We start from the raw sequence: 11,918 nt of genomic DNA, 5'->3' as shown, positions 1-11,918 counted from the left end.
TAAACATTTTAAATGCTTTCATTCAATAACAGTTTGAGGCCCAGAGAGTGAAAATGATCCAAAATATGAAAAGAAAATATTACAGAAAAGAAATGAATTCAAATTTGTGTTAGTGTTAGTTTTCTCGTCTTTTATACTCTAATACTCTAATCTCATGACCCCCCCCCCAAAGTTGATCTTGTGTTTGGAAACACTGGACTAGAATACCCAACTGTATATAAAGTAGCTAAACGTAGCTCCACCCCGACCAGCTACAGTACAATGCCGCATGTATTTTAATGCATCAGTATCTGCCAAGTCCTTTTACTTTTGATACTTTAGGAACATTTCTGTACTTTTACTAGAGTAGAATTTTGAATGATGGACTTTTACTTGAAATGTTTTTGAACACATGAATGTGTTGTTATTTTTACTTAAGTAAACGATCTGAGTACTTCTTCCACCACTGGACATTTAAAAAAAGCATCCAAATGGCACATAGTTTTCAATTATGGAGACAATTTGCACGTAGTTATGCACATTTCAATTTGCTTGTCTGAAGTATGTTGATATAAAGGTTTTTTTTGTTTTTTTTTTAAATACAAGTGATATGCTTTCTGACACCAGCTGATTCTTTAACTTCAAGAAAGTTCCAATGTCAGTCTTTGTACAGACAACACAGAGAAAACACACACACACACACACACACACACACACACACACACACACACACACACTCAGGAAGAAAGAGAGAAGGACGGTCATGTTAGAGTTAGATGACAGAGGAACAATTATCTCTCTAATTCTCTTGTCGATACAGTTATGTCTTGTGTGGTCGATGGACATGTAGTTGTTATCCCTGATCGATACTGAGACACTTCATAACACATCTGAGCGTGATAGAAGCTGATATCCTGCGCGACACCTCCTGATCCCCATTTAGCTATGATTGCAGGCGTTGGCGTGAATCTGTTTGGCTGGTTATGGATTAGCTACTTTGGCCCTGAAGTGGCTGCAGTTGATGATGTGATTAAATCAATGATCATCTCTCCGAAGGCTCTTTGATTCATTCTCGTTTGGCTGCGCAGCGGAACAGAGCCGACTGTCTCAGCAGCAGTGTGAAAAATTACAACGGTTGCACTTCAAAGGCCACGATGTGTTCACTGTCTTAATATTTAAAAAAAAAAAAAGTCTGTAAAAATATATTAAATTAACAATACATCATGTAAAAAGTAAGAGTAGGTGTTAGTAGTGTAATTAAACATTCAGGATTTGACTTGTTTTTGATTGAAATATCTCAAGGTCCATCTGCTTGCTTTTCAGGGCTTTCAGCCGCTTCTCACGGTCTTCATCAGGGAAAGGAATTTTTAATGGGGTTTTTAGGTTTTGGTGGTATTTTTTAAAGATTTGTAGGGATTTTAATGGATTTTTGAGATTCTTAATTTTTTGTTTAGAATGTTTCTTAATTTTTTTGAAGATATTTCATTTTGGGAGATGTTAGGGGATTGTAATGGCTTTTAAGGTGTTTTAAATTATTTTTTAAATATAGTTTAGGATTTTCATGATTTTTAGTTTATTGTTTAAAATGTTTAGGTTTTTATTTAGGGTTTTTAGTTTAAGATGCTTAGGAAAAGATTTTAGTTTTTCGGGGGATTTTTAGGATGTTTAAGGATTTTGTGGCTTCTTTTCAGAGACTTTTAAAGGGTTGAAGGTAATACTTTTCAGGATTTTTTAGATTTGTAGGGAGGAATTGTACAGATTCACTTTTAAAATTTCATTTTTAAAACTAATTTCTCTCCAACATGTACTCTCTTATCCATAATCCTCCACTGACAATTAGTGAGCACTGCTGCAACTCTGCCTCAGTTGTGTCTAGACTACAGGAAATGCAAAATTGCATTTGTTTACAGCCTCACGGAGCTCAAAGCGGTTGGTGGTTTAAAAGTGCAGCAGCCAGCGAGGATGGCAGAGAGCTGGAGAGGCTGCAGCGAGCAGGCCGGATATGAGAGAGGGTTTGTCTGCAGGCAGTGAGGCTCGGCCCAGGATGTGCTGTAAAACTGTTGTAAAGCAGATTGGACACTTTTTACTGTTTGCATCGCATGACATTTGTTTTTCTCTGTCCCCCCCCTTCCCCTCCCCCTCCTGCCCCCTCCCCTCCTCTCTCTTTGAATGGACTGTTTGACGCACACACTGCCATTTTGTGGCGCAGTCTGCTGTGTCGTGGCTGCAAGAGAACAAGAGTGTGAGGCAGGTAGAAACAGAAATGTTTACTGGGTTTAATTGAGGCCAGTTTGTGAGAAAATCTGTCTTTTTTTCTTTCTTTTTCTCTCCTTTTCATTTCTTTATAAACACCAGCCCAGTCAAAAAGTGTCAACGAGCCTCGGCAGTATCATGATATTTGCCAGTTCCTATACGCCTCAGACATAATACAAACACAGCCCTGATGACAGATCTTGTCAGCTGTCTGGCTGTCTGTCTATCCAGCTATTGATTATCCTTCAGCAGGAGGTCATAAATGACCCATGATCATCTGGCTGAAAAACATATTTCCAACATCTGACCTGTCACTAGAGGTTAATCAAATAAACCTTGCCGGCCCTATGGAGCATGACTTTGCAATTATCCGTAACTTGCTCCTCCTGTGCTGCCTTTTATTGCATCATTAATACGTGGGAAGCTGCGGTGACAACTGAGGGTGATGGCAACTCTAAAATATGTTTTTTTTAAAACACTGCGTGGTGTGTTTAGCTGCCTTGACTTACAGGGGCAACATGCAAAATCTGATCTTTTTAAAAGAGAACTTGAACATCTCAAAGCTTTAACAGAGGGAAACCAAAATAATGCCAACAAATGACAAAGTCAGACGTCTATCTTAACTCCAATCTTGAGAGTGACTTTGATGCCAAGATATTTATTTACAAGGAGACAGACAAACGCATCACCTCAATATTTGCTGTGATGGATGGGGATGCTGTCACATTTAGGATAGTGTCAATAAGAGATGTTAATATCAGAGAAAGGAGGGTGGGAGGGGTGGAGTGCCGCTGTCATGATTTTTATGTCTGCTACCTTTGGTGCCACCTCCTTCAGTCTGTTTGGATGGAATAAAGGACGCTAACAAGAACTTCAGAAGAACACGCTGAACTCTTTGAAACAAAGGCAGCATTTTGCGTGTTTTTTTGTTTTTTTTTAGAAGGGTGTGAGAAACATAGACAGTGACAGACTTATAGGACTAACTTAAGACAAGGTTGTACATTTCCATAAAAAATGTGGACGGTAGGAAAGGGTTTTCTGTGCCCATTTTTTTTAAGGTTGAGAAAATAAATGCTTCACAATAGCCAATGTATAGTAGGAACATATTGCACAGATTTACATACATTCAATTCAGTCTCTTGTCATTCCAACGTAGTGCAACCTGCTAAGAATCATGAACGTGTGTAATTTGTATGTGCAAACTTTGCTAAAAGTGTACACTGTTTACAGTGTATCCACAATTATAGATCCAAAAATGGACACTTAACACACGTCTACATTTATATTCTCCCTGTTTCATTAGCATGTTGCTAACATGCAGGTTTCACAGAACTGGATAACCTGAAGACTCCAGAAATGGTCAATTAATTGGTAATTGTGGCTCTTAAACTTTGGAAATGAAAGGATTGTTCCTAATGTCAGCTTTAGCCAGCAAATACTACTTCAATAGTAAGTCTGCTGAGGACCAGCAGAGGCTGAAACATAGCTGATGAAACCACTGAGATTGTTTCGAGTTGAGAAACCTTCCTGTTAAATCCACTCCTATGTACAATAATATCCAAAACATCTTTGTAACATCCATGAAGGCTACATGGCTACAACCAAGAGAGTAAAATAGAAAACAATCTTACCTACAACTTGGAAATTCAGATCCTGGTATTTTGGGGTAAAAAACAATTAAAAAGTAGCCTCTTGCAGCAGGCCCGAGCCAGAATGTGAGAGCAGCAGCAGTCCAACTGTAACCCTGGGAATGTGTGCCATCTTGCATGATAAATATCAGTGATTTGCTCCAGGCTTCAGACTGTTACTCACAGGAAGTCACTGTTTGAGTGGGTTTACACAGATGGAGACCATTCTTAGTCAACATTCACATAAAAAGCAGTCCGGACTCTTTTTTTGTTTCTCTTATTTTTTTCTCGCTTCCTTTTCATTGTGTGTAGACAGTGGCGGAGCTTTGCTGTTTTACTGGGTGGGAGACGACACCTTTATTTGTTTGAGAGCTCTAACTTCACATTTCACAAGGAGCTGCAACTTCACACAGACATGCGTAAGTTCGACCTCGTCATTCATGTTTTCACACAAGGCAACAGATTTTTATCCCTTCTGGGAGTTACAATTCTTAACTATCGTGTAGGCCTGTAACAATTATTACATAATTGTCTTAATTGTCAATGTTTTTTTTTACATAATCGCGGTGTCTTCGCAATTATTTTTGAGACAATTAATTGTACAGCAAAATGTGGAATTGTTACAGCTCTACTATCATGTCGACAACTGCTTTCACTTTCTTCAGTTTGGTGCTTCCAGCTCTGATGATGTGGCAGGACAGAATGTAGGCTGTGGTTCCCAGCAGTTATTGGTCTTCTGGTCTACGTTATGAGGAGTTTCTCCCGCTGTACTTTAGGACGAGGCTTCTGTCTCCTGCTGAGAGCCATGCTGGACCTAAAACATCTCCACATATGTTGCTTTAACGTGTCAAAGAGGCCTGCAGGGCTCCTCTTAGTTGATGCTGCTTGTGCCACTGGTGGAAGAAGTATTACAACATGACAAGATTCATGACAAGTTCACATCCTGCATTCAAAATGTTACTAACATAGCTACTAAAGTATTATCAGCAAAGCATTCATTTTAATTGTGAAGAATGGCCTTAACATGTTGTAGCTGGTGGAAGAACCATTTTATGTGCTCTTTTAATCATCTATAATAATGCATCGTTATGCTATTAGTTGATATTATGATTGTATTTAAAGTGTTTATCTGCAAAGTAACTCGTAACTTTGAGTGTTACGTAAGTAAAAAGTTACAGTTACCCCTGAAATGTAACAAAGTAAAAGTCGAAAGTTACAGAAAATGTAAATGCTTTATAATAAAAGTATTTTTAGGAATGTTTATGGCATTTAAAGTTTTATTTTTTACTTTTTTTATGATTTTTAAGATTTTCAGGATTTAAAATTTTTTAGGGACTCGGGATTTTTTTTAAGAAGAATTTTAAATCGGCTTTTGTCTCAAATGTAAACTCGTTAACTTGTTGGCTTCTTTTGTGACCGGTAAGTTTGATCATGTAAAATCAACAAGCGATATTTAGTTTTCTTTACATTTTTCTCAACAGTGGACTTCATGAAAAAGAAAGGTGTCCCTGATATTCTCTACAGTTTACACATAGTAGCATTTAAACTAAATCTTTATTATTTCAATTCATTTAATAAAACTTTTTTCATCAAAATTGTACTTAGAGCATTTTAGTCAATGTACTAAGTTAGTCTGTCACCACTGATTGTTACGAGAAGTCACATTTAGGTAGAGAAATATAAAAAGTTGTTGGTGGATTGGATTTCTACCTTGAATATAAAACCATTCCAGGGAAAGCTCTGCATGTGTCCCAAATTAAGTGATCGCCAACCAGATTATTTGTCAGAGTTGATATGAAATGCTGTTTCTGTTGAAACAAAGGGCTACCTGTGGGTAGTCATCCTTTGTTAGTCAGCTCTGAAAAGACTTCTTACTTTCACTTTGATCTGGAAACATCTTTTCTTATTCAAAAGATGTGTGCTGTTAAATTGTTTCTGGGATAAGAAAGAGACATCCTGCTGGTACATTCAAGACTCTCCTCTTTGTTTTAAGAAATCTATTGACTGAAAAGTTTCTCTTCATTTGAAATTTTACACTTTCAGCTGAGATACTTCAAAATCTGCTGCTGTCACAACAGGCTCTGGTGTATTTCATTTAAAGGAAGTGACTACATTGTATTGTAGTTTTCCTACCAGCCTCAGATGTTAGTTGCTAAAAGGTTGTAATTATCTACTGTTTTATTGCAGCCATTGTTGTAATTGGCACAGAAGTTTGTGAGAAGGAATCATTTCCTTTTTGTCCTGATATTTGCAGCTTTTTTTGCTGTTAGGTTTGTTGTCGTGTAAGCATGCACGTCAGCAAAGTCCCAAACACATCATTATGAAGTTTTTATGAAGAAAACAGCAGCTGAGGAGGTGTTTTAATCTGCGTCTCTGTTTCTCCCAAGCTGCTCTAAACGGAGAGATTATTTCAACACCTTCACAAGTTTCCTCAAACAACAAAAAGTTCCCAGAAGGAAATATTCTCTTTTTTCTTGCCTGTGCTCCAACAAATATTTACACCGATGTGATATAACCCCACACTTTGAGAGACATATTTAATTTTCGTCCATTTCTTTCTTCCTCAGCCAATTTCCTTCCTTTTTGATCCCAGTCTGCTGGTATCATCAGCTTCCTCATTTAAAGCTTGAAGGCGATCCTGACACCCGGGACGTCATGTGAAACCATGAAGGACAGGAAGCAATAAGTCGGAGAATAGCAGCAATCTTCAGAAAAGTTCTTCATTCACTCTCACTCCCGTAGTTCTCTGTCCTCTTATCCAGCCTTGAAGATAAAGAAGAAAAAAAATCAATACAGAAACACAGTGTTAGATAAAAGCAGAGAGGGGGAGAGAGCCGAGCCAAGTTGGGTGTAGTGAATTAAAGCGATCAGAAATTTCCCGGCCACTCAGCCCTCAGTCTACATAACCTAACAGCCCTGTCTTGCTGCTGTCTATCACGCTCCACTCTCTGTTCAATCCCTCTTTGTTCACTTTTGATTTCTTTTTGGTCTATTCCCCGTTTGCTTTGTGTTTTGGGATGAAGGACCTGCTCCCATTCAGCTGCAATAACTGCTGAGTGAAGGTTTTGGATATTGCAAGGGAGCCTGTCTGAGCTTCCATATGAGCTTTGACAATTGTTGGTCTCTCTGGAGGGACGTGAGGATGAACTGGAGTGATCAGTCTCTTGTTTTTAGCCGGACTAGCGGCGTGCCTCGAGGGATAGCAGTGTCAGACCTCTTTGGTCCAGTCTGAAATATTTCAACATCTATTGGATGGATTGCCAAAAAAAAATTGTACAGACATTCACGATCCCCAGAAGATGAATCCCGATGACTTTGCTGATCCTCCGAACTTTACTCTAGAACCACAAGCAGGTTGAGATTTTTAGTTTTTTAGTGAAATGTCTCGACTACTATTGATAGATTGCCAAAAAATATTGTGTACAGACATTCATGGTCGCCAGAAGATTAATCTGTCCAACTTTGCTGATCCTCCTTTCCTCTAGTGCCACTATGAGGTTGACATTTGTGGTTTTAAGTGAAATGTCTCGACTACTAAACTATTAAGTGGATTGCCATGAAGTTTGGTACATATGTTCATGTTTCCTTCGGGATGAACTGAAACTTTGGTGATCCCCTAACTTTTTCTTTAGCACCATCATCCGGTAAAATCTTCAATGTGTCCAATACTTTGGTTTATGACCAAATTCCTGCAAAACTAATGACATTCGCATCAGCCTCAGCTGTACTTTGTGTTCACAGCTAAACAGCTAACGTTAGCATGCTAACACCCTGCCAAATGCTGGTAAAATATGCAAGTGGCTGGTAGATTTGCTTCACACCAGCCCAAAAAAAAGGTGGCTGGTAAAATTTGAACATTCACTAGCCATTTGGCTGGTGGACGAAAAAGTTAATTTTGAACCCTGATCATCATATATAATGCATTTAATTGACATTAATTACTGAAATAATCATACCTTAACATCAGCATGTTATTATTGCCATTGTGAGCACGTTATCATGCTAATAGCATGTAGCTCAAAGCACTGCTGTGACTAAGTAGAGCCTCACAGAGCTGCTAATGGCTGTCAACTTGTTTTACCTGCTTCTTGTACAAATATAAGTCCACCTGTATCCCCTCTGTCTCTCAGCTCCTCAGGTACCAGATCACATTGACATCTGATGAGCTGTAGTAGATACCAGGGCCACATGTGATGTTCTGCAGGACGTATTTCAAAAGGGGTTGAGGTCATATTTCACGGTTTCAGGGCTGAGGTGCCGTCATTAATTAATTAAAATCCAAATACCCAGTATTGATTGTGTTATCTGGCTAGTGCAGCTTGGGCCCAGTGTATTGATCCAGCCTGTGATTTATGATCATTTTCAAGAAAAATCCTTTTGTGTGATTATATAAGGAAACAGAGCCTGAGTGAGTGTAATTCTTTTAGATCTATTCCGCCGCACAGTGCCGGTGGTGGAGGGCTAAACAGACTGCCACCCTAAAGCCTCCCAGAGGAGAAATATTTTCAACTAAAAAAATAGTTATGATCCAGTTGGTTTCATGGAAAACTAAATCAAATGAAGTAGCAGCCTCGACAGACTTATAATGGCTGCAGTCTTTGGCTTTCAACCTTTGCTCTTCTTACTGTTTGATACTTCTAATCATAGGATTTTACTAAATTCCCCAAATGTGCATTAAAGGGTTAGTTCACCCAATTCTCAAAAAGAAAAGCATATTTTCTCACTAGTGATTGGTGGCCTGAATTATATCCGATCAAAACATAAAAATAAAAAATAAAAAACAATCCAATGCCAACATTTTTTTTTAATCTGCACATGGCAAGTATGGTATGGTTAATTAAAGGGATAGTTCCGATTTTTTGAAATGGGGTTGTATAAGGTACTTATTCATCGTCTGTATACAGTAGATGGCGGTCAGCATGCCCCTAGTTTAAAGCAGACAGGAGCCCTGACACGGATGCAATGTACTGCTGTGGACGTAGACACCCTGCAAAACATATTTTAGCCACTTAAAAAAATCAACATCTGTTTTATCTGTGTCTGCTATATTTAGAATATTTTCATCGCTTTACCTTGCCGTCAGACAGCCCTTTCCGACAGGGAACTAAAGCCGTTATATTCATCTTTGCTCTCTTTAAAGCCACCAGATTCCTTTGACAAAAACAGTAATTTTACCTCGCAGATCACAGGAGTTGCCGGTGTACCGCTGCCTCGATCGGTTTGTTTGTGTTATTGTGCGACTTTGGTTAATCCAAACTAACCCTTTAAAACACCAAAGTAGGAAATACACTAACTATGGATAAGTACCTGATACAACCCCACTTCAAAAAATCCAAACTATCCCTTTAAGTATAGGGAATTACTGTGGTTACATTTCTAAAAAAGCAACCAATAGCTATCAGATTGGCACAAAACTCTGGTTGCCCACATGAAAGTGAGATGCACCACATGGCCATCCAGCACCAGGGACAACCACACCCATACATTCTGCTTTGTTAAAGGGCACACCCCTACATTGGCACTAGCACCCAAACTGTGTGCTGCAGATTCGCTCAATATGAACATCATTTAGTGATACTGAGTTGGCTCAAAGCACAAAAAAATGACATTTGAAGAGGTCGACAACAAGGTGTCTTTCCAAAACAATGACAGCCTTGGTTGTTTTTTCAAATGTGTAAAACAGTGTGTGTTTTCCTGACAAAATTGTGGTTGTGCAAATAATAGCTGTTTGGAAGGCACTTACAAACATGTCCTCCTGTCAATAGAGATGCCAGATTAGAAAACAGCTTATATGCGTTGTACTTGAAGGCAATGACAAATGCCAGTTTTGTCATTTAAGTCTCAGGACTTTCTGGTTGTTGCTTAGTTGTGATAAGTAACCTCATGTGGACTGTCCCCTTTTATTCCCCCTTAAGTTGCATTTGCATTTGTAAAAAATAATGTTATTCCACACTGTGTGATAATGTCATGTATATTCTGTATCAGCCCAATTAAATATTGTCTTGCATCATTTTATATCAATTTCCCCTCAGTTCAACCTCATATTTATTTACTTTGTGAACTTTGAACTTAAAATAAGGTTCTTGGGGTTTGAACAATGTTTGGCTGCACAGCATGAATTTATAATGATCCGCTAGTGGGTCATTGAGGTTTAGGAGCATAAAATGTAGCTGAACTGTCTAAAGTCTTGGCCTTAACTTCCCTTATATGTTATGCAGATATTGACAAAGCAGACCTCCATAAGAATTAGGTTTTCCCTCTTGCTCAGTAAATACCTCAGTATGAAGACATAGGAGCCTCAAAGTCTTCCCCAGGAGTCCTGTCATGTCTTTTAGCCTGACATATCTCTGCAGAGCTTTGCATTTTTAGCTGATCGTTGTCTGCCTCAGCGGGCATTAACTTGTCATATCTCCGTCTGAGGCCTCATGCTCCGCACAGCAGCTCTCACATTTCTCAGCTGGCAGCGGCTGACAGGACACTGCTCTATCTGCTCCTGCATTCAGATGCTTGTAAATCACAGACTTTTACTGTAATCTTCATATGGACTTACAGTGCTTGCAGGGAATCGTCTCAATTCTGTGGACTCAATTTCCACTTTTATATGGACAGTACGTCATTCTTGTTGACAATCTCTCAAGCTTGTACACACAGAGTTAAGCTTAAAAGTAAGGAAAGTAAGTAATGAACAAAGTAAAGAAATGTCTAACCTAATTAAGTCTGTAAACTGACCATTAAAGTGTTTGATGCTGTTTTAACCTGTTACATATGCTGTCTTTAAGTGATTCAATATTTTATTAAAAATATTCTTATTAATAGCTTTCACTTAGTGAAGCTTTGTGTACAATCTCTGTTTGTTTTTCAGATTGTATGTGTACTTGATTTGTGTTACAGCATCCCAGTGAAGTGGACAAAATACCATGAACAAAAGTAAATGCAAGTTCAATGCACTAAAATGACAAGAAACACCTTTAACCTTAATATTTAGGCCCGTAGCCTGTAGGGGGTATGTAGTAGGGAGATGTGTGTGTGTGTGTGTGTGTGTGTGTGTGTGTGTGTGTGTGTGTGTGTGTGTGTGTGTGTGTGTGTGTGTCACATGTGGACATGGGGACATGTGTCAAACTCAAGGCCCGTGGGCCAAATCCGGTCCCTTGCAAATTTTGATCCGGCCTCAATTTAGGTTTATATGATTATATTTGACTTTTTTGATTAAAAGCATGTCAATAAACTATACATGTCTTGCCCTTGATATGATTCTCATTTTTCAGTGTGGTCCTTAGTGAAGCTGAGTTTGACAGTCCTGTACTAAATAATACAAACTGATACATTTGTTTCACTAACAGATGCACGCAATAATTCAATTCAAGTGGTGCTTCGGGCCGTGAGTGGTGTCTGCATTAGTGTAGGCCAAGTTAGAATCTGGAAGAGATCATGGTCAAGTAGTTACTAGTTTGATTTTGTGTGCCGACGCTGGTTACAAAGAATCAATATCGAATCAAGGAGGGTTGAGTTTTCAGATAAGCCCTCTTGGCCACTCTGGCTATTCATCATAAGTCTGTAGAAACCTGATAGGTCAGAAGAAATTATATTCCAGCAGGAGTGGGGCCTCCTTATCTCTCCATAGCAGGGGAATGGGAGACATGCCGATCAATACCAGGCTGTTGTGTAGTGCTTGCAATTATCAACAGCTGATTCTGTCCTCCCCCAGCTGCATCTTTTAATACCACATAATTACAAGTTTTGGGACAATGCCTGGTGAAAAGGGATTACAGCTTTGCTGAAGTATGCTACATTCCTCTCTCAGCTTTGAAATAACTACAGTCTGTGGAAGAGGAGGATCAAACAGTAACATCAAAGCAGATTCTATATTATACACTTCATATACTCTGATATTTGGCTTCAGTTGAAATTCATGAACTGTAGTTGGTGATTAAATGTCAACCAATCACAAACACTTAAACAAAAACTACAAAAATGAAGGTCTCATGTTTTCCTTCAACACCCTCATTAAACTCGACTCCATAAGATAACAGACTGAGCTCATTGCTTTACCCTCCACAC

The 11,918-nt window shown here is 38.8% G+C and overlaps 1 protein-coding gene across 1 annotated transcript in view; it reads left to right on the top strand.

The window, feature by feature from the left end:
- Positions 1-3,989: 3,989 nt before the first annotated feature.
- The window catches only part of sall3b (spalt-like transcription factor 3b), an 18,290-nt gene continuing 10,361 nt past the window's right edge, over positions 3,990-11,918 (top strand). Inside the window, exon 1 of the mRNA XM_078267355.1 lies at positions 3,990-4,279. Coding sequence (XP_078123481.1) covers positions 4,276-4,279 — 4 coding nt within the window. The 5' untranslated portion in view covers positions 3,990-4,275. The remainder of the gene's footprint in view (positions 4,280-11,918) is intronic.

The sequence above is a fragment of the Sander vitreus genome, chromosome 14, assembly GCF_031162955.1.
Source record: "Sander vitreus isolate 19-12246 chromosome 14, sanVit1, whole genome shotgun sequence".
NCBI lineage: Eukaryota > Metazoa > Chordata > Actinopteri > Perciformes > Percidae > Sander > Sander vitreus.
Note: the sequence above shows the minus strand (reverse complement) of the source record. Positions and strands in the feature narration are given on the sequence as shown.